Raw genomic sequence first — 16654 nt, 5'->3', positions numbered from 1 at the left:
TTTATGATTTGCCAGATTCTGTTAATGTAACAGAATAAACTATATGTCAGCCTCTGCTTTGCTGCTGCTTCAGCTGTCATTGAAACGGGGAGGGGGGGCATGGTATCTGGGAGGGGAATCATTATGTGCTGGAGGAAGTTTCTAGTCGCTGATCTGACCACCTTACTGCGCATGTGGAAGAAGGGAGTTTCCTGCCAAGGCTAACTGTCCGGCATTCCATCCTGATGAGACTTTTTGACGTTATCTCCCACCTGACAGCTGGGTGCATTATAATTGGACTATGTTCAGGGGTGCCAAGGGGGGGGATTGAATTGTACTTGATATTATCCGCTTTCGCGCCTAATTAACCAGACTCAGCTTTACTTTTCAACTGTTCATTTATAATTAGTAAAAGTACACTTGATTTCAATTCAAATGGAGTCCAGTGGTTTCCTTTCCTGATTACTAAATGAAGTCAATGCTGACAATATAGCTAGTTCTCTGGGTGTGCTTATTATCTGAACTACCACACAAGGCTGGCAAGTTGAAAGAGGCAGGCTCTAAATCCATTTCATAAACCTCTAGATCCAAAGGAGCAGAAAGGTTTGGCACCTTACCTGTTGAATTCTCTGCAACATTCTGAGAGGATTGCAATTTTAAAGGACAGAAAATTGAGGCTGAGGATAGGTGAGCCAAAGATAGAGAGAAAGGAGACTGAAGAGGAAGCAACCACAACAAATGAAGACGAGGACAATTTTGCAATCAGTACATTCAAGATCAAATGTTTCTTGGGATAATTTAGCAGGTCCCTGTTGAAGGCACTGGGGTAGCTATTCTTGTTTTTAAAGATTGTACAGCTTGATACAGATGAATTACTATGCAACTCCCAGAAGCTGAATGATGACAGTAGTCATAAGAATGAGCAACTCAGATGCTAGGAATGACTTCTTTCAAAAAGAGGATTGGAAAACCAGCTTTCACAGGCTCTTGTTCTTTAATGCTGCACTGATCAGATGATATATGGGTTGGGGATCACATGAGGCAATCCTAGCTAGGGAGGGGATTAAGAACATCATCTGGAATGTTACTGAGAATCCCAGGGGATAAGAAGACTGTGACAGTAATCCCGGCTCTCACCCACAGAAGGAGGAACAAGGAACTGAGGCTGCTCTTCTGTTCTCTCCATTTGAACCGTTACTACTAGAGAACAAGAAAGTGGTGGAAGGAATTACAGAAAGACCTAATATATATATTAGTGTCACCTGTGAAAATCAAAATGAATCCACCGAGGAAAGGTGTCAAAAAGGGGACCTGTAACTGTGTCATGTCAGGGATTGAGACTTGAGATGCAGTTTGGATCAAAATATTATTGCCTGAACCAATTATTTCTAGCTTGGGATGCTTGACCATTATGCCCTTCAAGAGTAAAGTGCTGACACCAAAATAGGCTACAGTTTTCTGGTCTCATCCAAGATAAAATAAATGCCAGAAAGAGGCTTCAGTGGGTTATCTCTTCCTTCCACACACAGCAATCTCCTGAAGAGCATTTTATAACATCTAGCCAAATTTCCGCACAAAAATGCATTGTGTCAGCCTCTGCTTTGCTGTTGCTTCAGCTGCCATGAAACGGGGAGGGAGGGCATGGTATTTGGGAGGGGTTACTCATTGTGCTGGAGGAAGGTTCTGGAGTTCAGCTGCCTGTCGGACTACTCATGCGTGGGAGATTCCCACCAGGATTAACGGCACCGACATTCCATCTTCGTGATGCCTTTTGAAGTTATCTCACACCTGACACTTGAGAGAATTATGATTGGACTGTAACTATGATGCCAAGGGGTGGGGAATGGGCTATTCTATATATCAATCGCTTTCGCGCCTAAATATTCAGACTTCGCTACGCTATGCCTTTAATCATTTATAATTAGTAAAAGTACACTTGATTTCTACACATGGAGTCTCGTGGTCTTCTTTCCTAATTATCTAATGGAGAGGTCCTAACACATTGTAACCAATAGAAAACACAGACCAAGGATGGGTATGAGAAAGATAACACAGACAGTGAAGTTAAAAAATAAAGCTTGGAGAGAGTTCTGATAAAATCAAAAGGGAACCGTGGAAAGTCATTATAATGAGGACTTCTCACCAAAACATGGAGCGATGTAATGTTCTGGAATGTTTCTCTGCAGAGGAACAAAGCCAAGCATGTGATGATGCAACTGGGTTTTTTTCCCCAAAATTGCAGCCAGTTTTGGGAAATGCTGAGTTGAGTAAGGCCATCCAGAGCAACCTGGCTAAAAATTCCTCCAATTCACTCTGCCATATTTCAACCTCCTTGGAGAACCCTTATCATTTCTGAGTTCAATTTTTCATCCCCACAGCAACCTTAAGGCTTAGGATCTATTTGACTCTTGTCAGTCATGAAGCCCAACCAACGTCTAACGTTCAAAATGTTGGTATAAAACATGCTAACTTGTAGACCTGCTCTGAATAATCTGGTCACTCCACATTCGCTCCAGCAACAAAAGGGTAAAGAATTCTGCCTGTTTCATATAATGCTCCAAATGTTTTCCAGACAAGTTTGGTTTAAATAATGGGAATCCATTTTCTAAGGTGAGATGCCACCTTTTGCTCTTCATGTCCTCTCTCGCCAATACATTCAGGGGAGGGGGGGGGCTCAACATGGCAGTAATAATAGCCAGGGCAGAAGGACAGAATTGTGGTGGTAAAGCTGTACCTTCTTGGCCAAGATTTAATCCATTTTGCTATAAAACATGGCTGGATGAGATGGTTTCTTACCTGCAGAGTAGACGACCCTCAAACTCTCCTATTTCCTGGGGAGAGAATTTCACTTGGAGGGACTGAGATTTCCCAGGAGGGATCTTCCCACTGCTGGGCTCCATGGAGAATGGAGGGCGGGTGACCACTGGGAAAATGTAGGAAGATAAACTCTCCAGGAGGCTAGCCAGCTGACTGAAGGGCCGGCTAGACTGGGCCTTGATGGAAGCAGTTGATGCTCTAGATGGGTCCCCTGGTGAAAGGGACAGTTTATTGAAACAACATTTCTGCAAATACTTACTTTCTTCAGACTGACCTTCTGTTTGCTTCCTAAAATGGTTCCCTCCATAAATTCCCAGATTGTAGGATACTAAACTGGGGAAATCTGCTCGCTTTAAAATGAATCAGATATTAAGAGACTCATCTAGTGGCAGAAGCATTTTCTAGCTTAAACTCACAGCAAACCACATCCCCTGCAACTGATATTCCAGAGCTGGTTTCCCCAGTTTCAGTATCCTCCAGTTTTGATTTCTGCTCCAGAACATCCTAGACAACAAAGTGATAGCTGAGAATTCTGGGAACTGAAGTCCAAATTTGCGATAGCTTCTTCAGAGACTGTTGTAAGGCACAAAGGATGGTGGTAAACAATGCATAAACCAAAACAAAAGACCTACAGCAAAGTTCTTGAGATCCTTGCAACGGGTGATTGTTAGGGGAAGGAAGAGCAAGAGGAAAAGGGGCAGAGAAAGCTGTACCTTCTGGGCTTGTTGACAAAGGTTCGGTAGCAAAGTTAACAGCCTTCCCACCTTCTTCCATGACTACTTTCCAGGAATACTCCAGTTGCACATTGCCTGTGTTGGACAGCTCCACCCTGAGAAGGCAACAGAGCAGGGAGGAAATGAAGGCTTTGCTCAGAGTTGGGATATATTAGAAAGAAGATCCAAAGGAGGTGGCTGTGACGGTTGAAAGATCAAAGCCAGACACAAAGAGGATGTGGGTGAAGGACAGGCAGAGTCTTCTTGATCGTAATATTTTATTTGGTCTCATCTTACTCACGTGAACACCCGTGTTTGGAAGAGCAACGTGTCTCTGAAGTGCACAGCATCTGCATCCATTTTATATTGGGCAAAGTCGACGTTGGCACTCACTCGAAGCACCAGTTCCTGGCTACCCTCCTCCACAGTCATATGAGTAGGTTCTGGATCAGTCTCTATCACCTGCCCCAAAAGCAGAAGGGTCAGAAGCAGCCCAGAAGGCTTGGTGCTCATCATCAGAGCTGCAGGCAGAAGTCGCTTGTTTGGCAGCCACTCCAACACAAGCAGGAAGAAGATGAGGCCTGGAAGAGCAACCACCAGGAAAGCCCTACAAAGGCTGTGCCACTGTGGCTGTGATGCAATTGGCCTCAGGAGCACCAGCGAAGAAGGAGGTGGAGCAAGGCCGGCTCTCTTATCCCTCCCTCCTTTCTTCTTTCCATGCTGCAACGCACTCTACATGGGGCTGCCCTTGAAGAGTGTCCGGAGACTACAGTTGGTCCAGAATGCAGCCGTGCAAGCGATATCGGGTGTACCTCGGTACACCCATGTTACACCTATCCTCCGCGAGCTGCACTGGCTCCCCATTGGTCTCCGGACGCGCTACAAAGTGATGGTGATTACCTTTAAAGCCCTACATGGCATTGGACCTGGATATCTGAGAGACCGCCTCCTGCTATACACCTCCCAATGTCCGATAAGAACTCACAAGCTAGGCCTCCTCTGGGTGCCATCAACCGGACAATGCCGGCTGGCGACCACTCACGGGAGAGCCTTCTCTGTAGCTGCTCTGGCTCTGTGGAACGATCTACCAGCAGAGATCCGGACCCTTCCCACTCGTGTGGCCTTCCAAAAAGCCACCAAAACCTGGCTGTTTCGACAGGCCTGGGGTTGCTTGTTTTTTAAATCAGGTCCAACCCCCAGTTAAGCCAAATGTATGTTGTGTGTTTTTTAAACTGTGTATGTTTCTTTCCCCTATGTGTTATTTTATTCTATTTCGTATTTGTAAGCCGCCCGGAGTCCTCCGGGATTGGGCGGCATATAAACTCATTAAATTGCGAATTGCGAATTGCTACAGTACTTACCCAGACCTTACGCTTAGCCTGCCATGTCTGGATGGCCCTTAGAGAGAGTAGTAAGGGGCACAGGATTTTTGCTGCTGCAGCAGCAGCCCAGATACGGCACTTTACATCCATGAAATCAGAGGTGCTAAATGAATATGCAATGAAGGCAGTGGATGGCTGGCAGTGAGAATCTGGAAGGCCCTCCCTACAGGGGCTGCCTCCCCAGTGGTGGCCTTATAGGAAGGGCGGTTGGCACAACTTTTAGATTCTGGTTTCTTACCTTCTTTTTTGCTGGACGTATACTTGTGATGCCTTTTGACACATCCACCCATTTGACAGTATGCAAGCGATCATCCCAGTCTGGGACCTGGTCAGCAGAGCACTGGAAGGTAATTCTGGAGATCTTGCACCTAAGGAGCTGCTCTCTGAGGGAGATGGGCAGGCTGGCTTTCAAAGCCAGAGTGATGTTTTTAGTGCACCTTGCATGGAGATGGCCAATCTGGAGAGAAGCGTATTCAAACATTTGAGAAGGACAAAATCAAGGAAACATTCATCAGCATTCATGGGCTCCGGGCCATTTCACAGCTATGTTCACCTATCTGGAAGAGGCTTGCCCTCACACTTCTGAAGGGCTTCCTTATCTAGGAAGAGCCCAGGCTGTACTTGAAAAACAAACAATCTCTTTCAAAGTCAGGTAACTGCTGAGTGACATGGCAAAAAGACTGTTAAATCAGGAATGAGCGCATGGAACCTCATAACCTCATTAGTGACTCTCTCCCAGTGGATGGGACCAAAATGTTCTGATCCATGTTTTAACTATTGGAGATGGCTTGGGGGGGGGGGGGGCGGCAGGGTCAAAATATATGCCTGGCCCTCTCTTAAAACCCTGGCTTCCCCTCCCTTCAGAGGCAACTCCCTCCCCAAATAGACCCCCATGAGCCACAGACCCCTCTGAAGACTGAACATGGGAGTTCTTAGGCCTGCCAAAGTTAGGAATCACTGGAGGAGTACCAGCCTACCTGTGGGGAGAACTGGCAGGGGGGCCCAGTAGGCCATTCAAATCTCATCACGTCTGACTTGCTGTGATTTGTGATTGTGAACGCGGCCTGATACAGCTTCCCAATGTGGCAGTCTCCAAACTGGATGTGGTCCATTCTCACTGCTGTCGGAGAAGAGGGCGAGCGGTCTGCATCCCTCCCAGCAGCCACACCTGGAGCCCTTCCCATCCCCTGTGCTGGTGAGACCAAGCGAGGCGGAAGGAGGGACACTGCCCCACAGGCTGTACTGGCCTTGCCTCGCCCTCAAGTCGAGCAGCCCTCCCGCCCTTCCGGTCAAGGACAGCATCCAATTCAGCCAGTTCATGAATTAAAGAGGGAGAGGAGAAAAAGTGTTGATTTGATGAACTGAGAGAAGACGTCCAACATTCGGGCCTCTTCTCTTTCAGGAGGAGGAAAATGGGTGGAAGCGGCCTGGCCAGCCTCAGAACAAGGCTGGATCTCCTGGTGGTGGAAGCTTGACTCACCCTCTCCTGTGTTCTCATCCAGTTGCCCCTCAATGTCCCCTGCATCGGTCTCGGCCACTGGGCTATGAATATTGTCTAGCGTGACGTTATCCTGATAGCCTTCGCCAACCATCTGGATGCTGGTTTCCTCATACTGGTTGTCTACCATAGAGAGGTGGATCAGCCCTTCAACCCGCTGGACCAAGCTGGGCTGGAAAATCACATCCAACTCAGCTGTCTCCCCGTTGTGCAGCACCAAGGAAGCTGTGTGTGGTTTTCGGACTACAAAGATGCAAAGAGTGAGTGTAAGTGCTAAAAGCATGGAAAGAGTTCCCTTGCACTGTAGCAGAGACCGCGGCCCAAAGATAGCTAGTGCTGCACTCGGCCCTCCTTCCCTCCTTCCCAGCACAGATGGAGCTCTTGCCCCAGGCAGAGAGGCAGCTTTTACCTCCATCGCTGGGCTCACTCTCCTCGTTCTGAGAAGAGAGGTAAATGCACTGGGTGGTGGGCCTGGGCCTCAGGGTGAAGGCCCCACTCTCATCAGACACATCCAGGTACAACTGTGAGAGGGAACAAGGCAGACATAAACGCCCTGAAATGGGACTCATGGCTTCCATGGAATGGAAATTTGGCAAATTTTATAAAACATTTCATGACATAAAATTATCATAAAGCATTTTAGGATTAATACAAAATGTCATAAAATATTTCCTGTGCTGATGTTTGTGCTGTACAGTTCAACGGGGGCTACTTTCAAGGGAGAAACATCTTCTCCAAATGTATCCATTATAGTGCCAGTCCCCAAGCAGACAGTCGTGGACTCTCTTAATGATCATAGACCAATGCCTTTAACATCTGTTGTCATGAAACATTTTGAGAGACTATATTAAGGCTAGTCTTCTATCTACTTTGGACCCACACCAATTTGCATATAGGAGAAATAGATCAACTGATGATGCTATGTCTATTGTTGTCTATACTATATTAAACCATTTGGAACAACAGGGAACATATGTAAGGTTGCTATTTGTGGATTATAGCTCTGCCTTTAACACCATTCTACCCAATAGGTTGTTTCTTAAAATGTCCAATTTGGGTATAAATCAGAGGATTTGTATGTGGATAAAGGATTTTCTGACAGATAAGCCACTGTCAGTAAGGATAGGATCTCACCATTCTTCTAGTCTAATATTAAGCACAGGAGCCCCCCAGGGTTGTGTACTAAGCCCTTTCCTTTATTCTTTGTACACATATGACTGTACCCCATTGTATAACACCAATGCAATTATTAAATTTGTAGTTGACACAACAGTGGTGGGGCTCATTAATAAGAACAATGAGTCTGCTTATAGGAAGGAAGTATACAAGGGCTGACATTGTGGTGTAAAGAAAATAATCTTACACTTAACACCAAAACAACTAAAGAACTTATAATTGACTTCAGGAGGAAGAGAGATGTATATTTACTATTGTACATAAATGGCAAGGAGGTGGAGAGGGTTGGTAGTTTTAAATTTCTGGGCATTTATATCTCAGAGGACCTCTCATGGACCATGAATGTTAACATGCTTGTGAAGAAGGCACAGAAGAGGCTGTACTCCCTGAGAATGCTAAGGAAGATAAATTTATCTCAGCATCTACTTCTGTCCTACTATCACAGCACCACTGAGAGTGTCCTGACATACGGCATTCTTGCATGGTATGGGAGCAGCTCTGCAGCAATGTTCCCTCTAAGGTGCGCGGTTGCGCGACCGCGCACATGGCAAGAAAACACCGTGCAGCAGTTTGCAACTGCCACGCAGTGATTTCTACCGTCACAGGCTCCGGAAGCTGGGGAGGTCCTTTGCAGGCGGCTAGAACTGGCCGCCGCAAAGGACCTCCCCGGACTTGTTTTGATGAATGCGGGCGACTGACGGTAGTTTGCGCCGGCCGTGCCCGGTCAAACTATCATCATTCACCCCATGTTCAGCAAAGCAAGCCCGGGGAGGTCCTTTGTGGGCGGCCAGTCCTAGCCGCTTGCACCTGGCGCTGAGGCTGAAGTGAACCCCCAAAGCCCCCGCCGCCACTAGAATAACTGCTGCCTCCTCCTCCTCCAACAGCACCACCACATTTGCTGCCTGACGCTGCAGCTGAGGTGAAGCTGCCAAAGCTCCCGCTGGTGCCCCTGCCTGTGGCAGCGGTGCCTCCTCCTCCGCTCGGAGCACCTGAGCTGGACGCCACGTTACCCCTGCCCCCTCCTCCTCTGCCGTGCTTTTGAGGAGCCATGAGGCCACGGGAGCCAGTAGGAAGGCGGCGGAGGGGGCGGGAGCAGGAAAAAAAGTCCCCATGGCTTCTCAAAAGTATGGCAGAGGAGGAGGCGGCGGCAGGGGTAACGTGGTGTCCAGCTCAGGTGCTCTGAGCTGAGGGGGAGGCGGCGCTGCCGCTGCCATGGGCAAGGATGCCAGCGGGAGCTTTGGCGGCTTCACCTCAGCCGCAGCACCGGGCAGCAAATGTGGTGGTGCTGTTGGAGGAGGAGGAAACAGCAGCAGTTATTCTAGTGGCGGTGGGGGCTCATCGGCATCTTCAGCTGCAGCCCTGCTCCAGGTGAAAAAAACAAGATGGAGCAGATCCACGCAGATGACGTCGCCGCAACATGACTGGAGGAGGAATTCTGGGAGTTGAAGTCCACAAGTCTTAAAGCTGTCAGATTTGAAGACCCCTGGGGTTTTTTTTTCGAAAGGGTTAGGGGTGCAAGGATCTTGTAACTTGACAGCTTTAAGACATGCACACTTCAATGCCAGAGTTCCTGAGCCAACATTTTGGTTGCTAAGCAGGAGCATTGTTAAGTGATTCTGATATTATATAACACTTTTAATTAAGCAGGTACCTTGAATAAACATAACTTTGAGTTTCAAATAATACTGATTTCCTTGTTGTCTTAGGTGACATCTGTGAAAAAAATTCAGGTGCTCAGGCATGAAAATGTGCCGCTCAAACACTATACTTTTCTGCTCACACTGAAAAAAAATTAGAGGGAACATTGCTCTGCAGCGGGCAAAAAAGCTCTACAGAGAATCATTCAAACTACCCAGAATATACCCGGGCTCCAGCTACCAGCCCTGGACGACATCTTCACATCTCGCTGTTTGAGGAAGTTGCATAACATTCTCAGAGACTCTTCCCATCCTGGTTACAATCTTTTTAGATTGTTGCCTTCTGGCAGAAGATACAGAAGAATTAAAACTAGGACCACACATCTCCTGAATAGCTTTTATCCCAGAGCTATAATTGCACTCAACAATGAACTAAAGGTCACCATCAGTGAGCTGTTGGACAGCACGACTTGGTCCATTGTGTGGATGCTTGGGTGGTTTAGGGGTGGGGGATTTTTGGGTGGGTGGAGGTATGTTTGGGGATTGTTATGTGTGCTGGGCCTGGACCTCTGGGTGTTATGTGAATTTCGTTGTATGTGTAAACTGTGTATACAATGACAATAAAGTAAAGTAAGTAAAGTAAAGAAAAAGTATCCGTGAATTTTAGGACTTTTTCCAGGGCATTAGACTGCCACTGTTGGAGGCCTTGAGGAACCTGGTAAGGAAATCTCTGACAAAATTTTTAGGGCAGAGTCTTGAGTCTCAGAAAGCTTTCCACAGCTCCGATTTTAATTGGCAGCATGTAGGCTACCTCAGGAACACTGGATTTTCCCAGCCTGTCTTCCCTTGTCCTTCTACTCCACCCCTACCGCCCAATCTCAGCTAACCTTGTTTTCTGATCCCAGGAAATAGGGCAGCTCTCAAGAGGTGGAGGCAAGTGAGCAGCTCTAATAGCCCAGCAAGAAAAGATGGCAGGGAGAGCACTTTTTTGCGCTAAGCATTCCCCCCTCAAGACCCCCTTGCCAGTCTGTGATTGCTCTTTTGAGCGTTGGCTGCTACCTGGACTAAAAGGCTGCCGCTGTTCTTAAGGACAAGGGGGAGTGCTTCCATGTGACCTAAGAGGAGCTTTCTGAAGAGGAGGAGCGGGTTCCCCTTTTTATTACGAAGAACAGGGCGCACAATGGTGATCTGAGGAAGGCTGCCATCTCCACTGACTTCAAAGGACAGAGCTCTTGATCTGGCAACCACACTGAAAGACAAGAGAAAGCATTGTTCTTATGTGCAGATTACGAAACATGCCCCCTTCAGCAGCCAATTGGGAATTACCTCGGCACTGCATCTACTGAAGTCTCAAAAATGCACTGGTAGTTTTGCATGGCCTGTGGTGAGAAGGTCAGGGTTGCAAAGGCATGTGAATGACTGGCGATGGACATGCGCACAGGATAGAGCTCAAAGGTGTCGCTGATTCGGACAGTGGACTGAGGAAACATCCATAGAGCAAGAAGAACTTCAGGAATCACCCCAGAGAAAGCTCTGAGTACCCCACCCACCACCCACCAATCCATCCATTTACAAGCTATGGAGTTTGGCTGCAGTATATTTCTAAGAGCCATGGAGGCGCATTGGTTAGAATGCAGTACTGCAGTTAATTCTGCTTACTGCCAGCTGCCAACAGTTCAGCAGTTTGATCCTCACTGGCTCAAGGTTAGCTCAGCCTTCCATCCTTCCAAGATGGGTAAAATAAGGACTCAGATTATTGGGGGCAAGAGGCTGGCTTTGTAAACTGCTTAGAGAGGGCTGGAAAGCACTGTGCAGCGGTATAGAAGTCTAAGTGCTAGTGCTATTGCTATTTCATGATTCAACCCTGCCTGTAATGGGAATGGACAACCTCATCTTTCTGTCTATTAAAAGAAAAGTCAGGAACAGCCATGTGGGATCGGCCTCTCTAAATCAATGGCTTCCAGAGCAACTACACATTTGCAAGACAGGAGGGTGCAAGCACTTGCCAAATTGCTACACGATTAATGTTCTGCCCAGCCTCCCATGAAATGGAATGGGACAATATTAAAAAACATGTAATGCAAACACTCATTGTCCTTCTCTTACCTTGGCAGAAATGGGCTTTGTGGTCATGACAACATCACAGGGGATCCGGCCTGGGTTGCAGATCTTGAAGCGGGCTGTTGCCTGGTGCCCAATCAGGACATTGTTAAAGAGAAACTTGTTCTCGTCTGTCACAAAAACTCCTTCGCAACCTATGGACTTCAACACCTGGCTGAGGTTGCCACTGTTACAGATCCGATGCTCCTCAAAAATGATCCCTGGATTGTCAGTCACAAATCCTTGGGAAACCAACATGACAGCAACTCTCAGGGACTCATCACATGCACAAGACCACAGGAACTGCAGGAGGCAATTTCAGCAAGTATCCTGGCAATTAATCAGCATTCCCCAACCCCTTCTTCTACTTTCAGCTGCCTGCCTTCAATCTGAGAACTGCAAGGTTGAATTTTGCACTACCTTCAGGGGTGCTAGAGAGAGATTCTCCACAGACCTGAAGGGTTTCTGCTGAGATGGGACAATTGAGACAAAAGTTGCATTGTCCTTCTTCTCCTCCCCTCTTCCTCCTCCCTGAGAATAGAATAGAACAGAACAGAATCTGGAGGTCTTCTAGTCCAGAAAGAAAAGGAGGTTATAGAAAGCCACAGTCAGCATAGTAAGAAATTCCCCAGATGAGGGCATAATGGTATCCTTCTGCGACGACTGCGGGAGGTGGGAGTGGGGGGCACCGTGTTACGGTGGTTCTCCTCCTACCTCTCGGACAGGTCGCAGTCGGTGTTAGTGGGAGGGCAGAGATCGTCCCCAAGGCCCCTAAAATATGGGGTGCCGCAGGGTTCGGTCTTATCCCCCCTACTATTTAACATCTACATGAAACCGCTGGGAGAGATCATCCGTAGGCACGGGATCAGATACCATCAATATGCGGACGATACTCAATTGTATCTGTCCGCCCCGTGCCAAATCAATGAAGCGGTTGACGTGATGGACCGGGGGCTTGAAGCCGTCATGGACTGGATGAGGATTAACAAGCTTGTGCTCAACCCGGAAAAGACCGAGTGGCTGTTGTGTTTTCCTCCCAAAGATTTGGCCAATAATCCAACACTCAGGCTGGGGGGTCAAATTTTACACCCCTCAGAGAGGGTCCGCAACTTGGGAGTCCTCCTGGATCCACAGCTGTCATTCGACCATCATATAGCGGCTGTGACCAGGGGGGCATTCGCCCAGGTACGCCTGGTGCGCCAGTTGCGACCCTACCTGAACCGGGAGGCCCTCACAACAGTCACTCGGGCCCTTGTGACCTCTAGGCTGGAATACTGCAACGTGCTCTACATGGGGCTGCCCTTGAGGAGCATCCGGCGACTTCAGCTAGTACAGAACGCAGCCGCGCGAGTGATTGCGGGTGCACCCCGATTCACCCGCATTACACCTATCCTCCGCGAGTTGCGCTGGCTACCTGTCGATCTCCGGATGCGCTTCAAGGTGCTATTGATCACCCATAAAGCCCTACATGGCAGTGGATCTGGATACTTGAGAGACCGCCTTCTGCCAATTACCTCCCTACGACCTATAAGATCCCATAGATTAGGCCTCCTCCGCATTCCATCGGCCAGCCAGTGTCGGCTGGCAACCACAAGGAGGAGGGCCTTCTCAGCAGTAGCCCCGACCCTTTGGAACGAGCTCCCTGTGGAGATTCGTACCCTCTCCACCGTCCAGGCCTTCCGCACAGCCTTGAAGAACTGGCTCGCCCGTCAGGCCTGGGGATAAGGATTTCTACCCCGCCCGAATGTTGTATGCATGTTGCTCATTATTTTATTATGTGTTGTTGTCTTAATGTTGTATTTCCCCTTTCCCTGGTTTTCTGTGAGCCGCCCTGAGTCCCCTCAGGGAAAAGGGCGGCCTACAAATGCAAATAAAACCTCTAAAAAAAACCTCTAAATAATACATTAAGAATAGAATAGAAATGCAGAATAGAATAGGAGCTGGAAGAGACCTTGGAGGTTTTCTAGCCCATCCTTCTGCTCGAGCAGGAGAACCTATGCAATTTCAGATAAGTGACTGTCTAGTTTCTTCTTAAAAACCTCCAGTGATGGAGTGCCCACAACTTCTGGAAGCAAGCTATTCCACTGGTTAATTATCCTCTGTTAGGAAGTTTCTCCTTAATTTCAGGTTGCTTCTCTCTTTGGTGAGTTTGACACCCCTGGACTAGAAGACCTCCAAAGTCCTATTTCTATTTCTATGACGGATTCCCTACCACCCTGGGCCCCTCCACACCTTACTTCCCAGGCGGCCTTGGCTAGCCAGCAAGGACATTTATTTCATTAAACAGGAGGGTGAGTTCCCAGCCTAGAGAACCCCATCCATTTCCTTGGGGGATAATAGCTTCAAACTCATTTCAAGTTAAAAAGCCAGACCAGGCCTCCATCGGCCTAAAAGTGCTGGCTGGCATCCAGATGACATCCATCTTAGAGTGAATCTAAATGATTTGATTTGCAGTGAGGTGAGGGAAACTTCATTGCAAGGTGTCTGGCCTTCAATAGCAGCAGCTGTCAAAAACCTGGGCTTCAGAAGGTCCAACGACGAGGCACTGGGGAATGGGCATAAGAAACCAAGACTGTGTTCTCTGACTACAGTCCACCCACGGCTCCTGCTGCATCTCCATCTGCCCAAAACTATACTAATATTCATGCCTGCCCTCTTCCTCTGGAGGCCAAGCCTCCCCACAGACCTGAAATAGCCTTCCTCCATGCCAAGGTGCTAATGCCTTCATCACAAATCTTTTCAGAAGTCTTTGTATGTTGCTAATCTCCCAGAAATGCATTCTAACCTTTCTTTTGCTGCTTTCTAAACCAGGCCTTTATCTAAGGGACAATTACATGTTTAATAAGCTTGCTTCTCAGGAAAAATGAAACCCGATTTCCTGGTTCTGGTGTGTAAATCATGGTCTGTGTCCTCAGGCAGTGTAAGCCAGGAGAAAGGGAGAAGGTCTGACTACCTGGGATGCAGGACTCTGCAACAAGAGTGTAGACGATGCCTCCAGGACTGTCTTCAGGGTCTCGGTCTGTGATCTCAATGATCAGGTATTCTTCACACTTCCCAGCAGGCTCAGCAAAGCAATCCACCGTGATGACCTGATGGCCTCCTGCGGCAATGTTTCCAAACCCCGGAGACACAGTGAACATACCAGAAGAGAAGCGAGCCTGTGGAAAAGACAGGGATTGCTTTCTCTTAAACAACTGCTGGCTGATACCAGCTGTTCTCCAGCAAGAGAGGGAGATGCAAACAAACAAGTCTGCAAAGGAGCCCTGGAGATTCAGCAGTGGCAAATGTTTCCCAAGGGCCAGTGAGAACAGGGGAAAGTTACACAGGGCAAAGTCTTTCCTTGATTCACAGAGAAGCACTCCAAATGTGGGGTCAATGCTGGGGAATCACCTTCCTGTGGTCCTCTCCACTGGAGCTGCACCTTCTGGATCATATGTCCCTGGCCCCATTTCCCTTGGACACATCCAGGGGTTTGAGGTTCTGGAGCAGCATGGAGAAAACTGGATGAGAGAATCCTGCCCCAAGCCCATTTTCCCCAAATAAAGTATGAACTTTGCTTAATCAAGGCTGTCCATCGGGGAAGGGGGGATTCATGAGTTGGCATCGCAGAAGGACGGATACGGGATAGTGGAGCTCTGTGGAACCCCGCAAAACCCAGCCGATACCTGCTTGCCAGGAGACCCTACAGGATCTCCCCGGAGGGATGGTGAAGAAAGAAGGGATGCTGTGTAGATGGGGAGGAAACAGCAATTTCCTCGCTTGAGCCAAAGAAACCCTCCTGATTGGCAGCAGAGATGACAGCCACTTTGGCAAGACTGAAGCTGTGACAACTGGGACAAGAAAATGATGAGCTGGAGTGGTTTGTGGACAGAGGATTGGAACTGGTGAGGCAATTTTCAACTTCTATATTAGAGATTTAAATCCAAATAAAAGAGTTCTTTTTAAAAGGGGTTTCCAAAACACTAAGAAAGCAGTGATTTAACACACGGAGAAAGATTATAGACCCCAAAGTGAAACAAACTTTTAACAGAAGACTATGAAGCTTTAAAATAAAGGAAGCCCAGACTGGAATTTGTAGTAGTGTGAAAAGTGATTTAATTTGCGGATAACACTGTCTGTCCTCCTTCTCCTCCTCCTCTTCCTCCTTCTCCTCCTTTTTAACAATCAGCTGTTCTATTTTTGCTTTGTTTAATGCTGGAACTTAGAGCAGGGGTGCCACCTACTGGTGAAAGAAGATATTATACTAGTACATGGTGGGAAAAGACCTTGGCAAGTGAGGATTGATTGATAACAGAAGAAAAATAAGGAGGAGGAAAAAGGAAATAGTAAAAGGCAAACAACACCTGGAAAGCCTCTTTATTTTGGTTCCATATCTACTGGCATTTTGGCTGCTTGGAAGTATTTAATGAAGATTTTAAAGACAAGATGAACTATAATTAACAAGAAATATCCTTGAAACTGAACACTTGATTCTGTGGATTAAAGAGATTTGGGGAAATCTTGTAGGCCGATCTAGATTATTAACACTATTTGATAGAACACTGAGGTGAAAGAAGAAAGAAGGAGGATTAAACAGGACTTAAACATTTAGATAATTTTGAGGATGCAAATTAGAAAACTTTAAGGACTATAAATTTTGGGATTTTGAGGAACAGTCCTGGGGCTGAGTAAATTTTACTAATACTGGCATTTTGGATATTTCAGGGCAATTGACATTGGAATCTTGAAGGAATATTGAGTAACTTTCAGCCTATTAAATTATTAAAAAATGTTTCAAAAGGGGGAAACAAATACAGTTCATAAAGAAATATTATTAATGTTTCAATGTATTCAGGAAGATATGGCAAGGAATCATAAGGAGCTGATGGAGCTGATGCAGGATACAGATGTGAGACTAGAAAACCCCCAAACAAATGACAATAAAAGATGAACAAAAAACTCAGAAAACAGAGGCAAAACCAGAAGGAGCTGAGGAAAGAATAGAGATAAATTTAAAAAAGGTAAAAGCAGATAAAGATATGAAAGAGAGTAATAATTCTTAAAACAGAACAGATGGATTATCTTTAAGAGCTCAAAATATAGAAGAGAATAAAAAGAAAGATCTCCCAAAGGTGATGAAAAAATTACAGATGGGTTCTCTAGAGATCCAACAGCAAGAGATAGGTTTTGAGGCAGATGAAATACTTAGATTAAATAAGCATGATGTAAGGAGATACAAGATCCCAAGGGAGAAACATGAAAAATTTACCAAAAACTCAAAAAGAGTTGAAATTCTAAAAAGGGCAAGAGATGTTGGATAGATATAGAATACTTCTTAATATGGTGGCTATTTTATTCAGTTAAAAAAAGAGG

The 16654-nt window shown here is 46.8% G+C and overlaps 1 protein-coding gene across 1 annotated transcript in view; it reads right to left on the bottom strand.

Annotated features, from left to right (window-relative positions):
• HYDIN (HYDIN axonemal central pair apparatus protein) overlaps nucleotides 1-16654 on the bottom strand; it is a 269552-nt gene that overhangs the window by 41364 nt on the left and 211534 nt on the right. The window contains exons 59-69 of the mRNA XM_032231077.1: nucleotides 14256-14460; nucleotides 11309-11544; nucleotides 10529-10680; nucleotides 10262-10451; nucleotides 6799-6910; nucleotides 6372-6632; nucleotides 5869-6011; nucleotides 5130-5348; nucleotides 3811-3971; nucleotides 3510-3625; nucleotides 2776-3007 (exon numbers count right to left, since the gene is read on the bottom strand). Coding sequence (XP_032086968.1) covers nucleotides 2776-3007; nucleotides 3510-3625; nucleotides 3811-3971; nucleotides 5130-5348; nucleotides 5869-6011; nucleotides 6372-6632; nucleotides 6799-6910; nucleotides 10262-10451; nucleotides 10529-10680; nucleotides 11309-11544; nucleotides 14256-14460 — 2027 coding nt within the window. The remainder of the gene's footprint in view (nucleotides 1-2775; nucleotides 3008-3509; nucleotides 3626-3810; nucleotides 3972-5129; nucleotides 5349-5868; nucleotides 6012-6371; nucleotides 6633-6798; nucleotides 6911-10261; nucleotides 10452-10528; nucleotides 10681-11308; nucleotides 11545-14255; nucleotides 14461-16654) is intronic.

Source organism: Thamnophis elegans, chromosome 14 (genome assembly GCF_009769535.1).
Source record: "Thamnophis elegans isolate rThaEle1 chromosome 14, rThaEle1.pri, whole genome shotgun sequence".
NCBI lineage: Eukaryota > Metazoa > Chordata > Lepidosauria > Squamata > Colubridae > Thamnophis > Thamnophis elegans.
The sequence above is the reverse complement of the archived record's forward strand: the minus strand, read 5'-3'. Positions and strand labels throughout refer to the sequence as shown.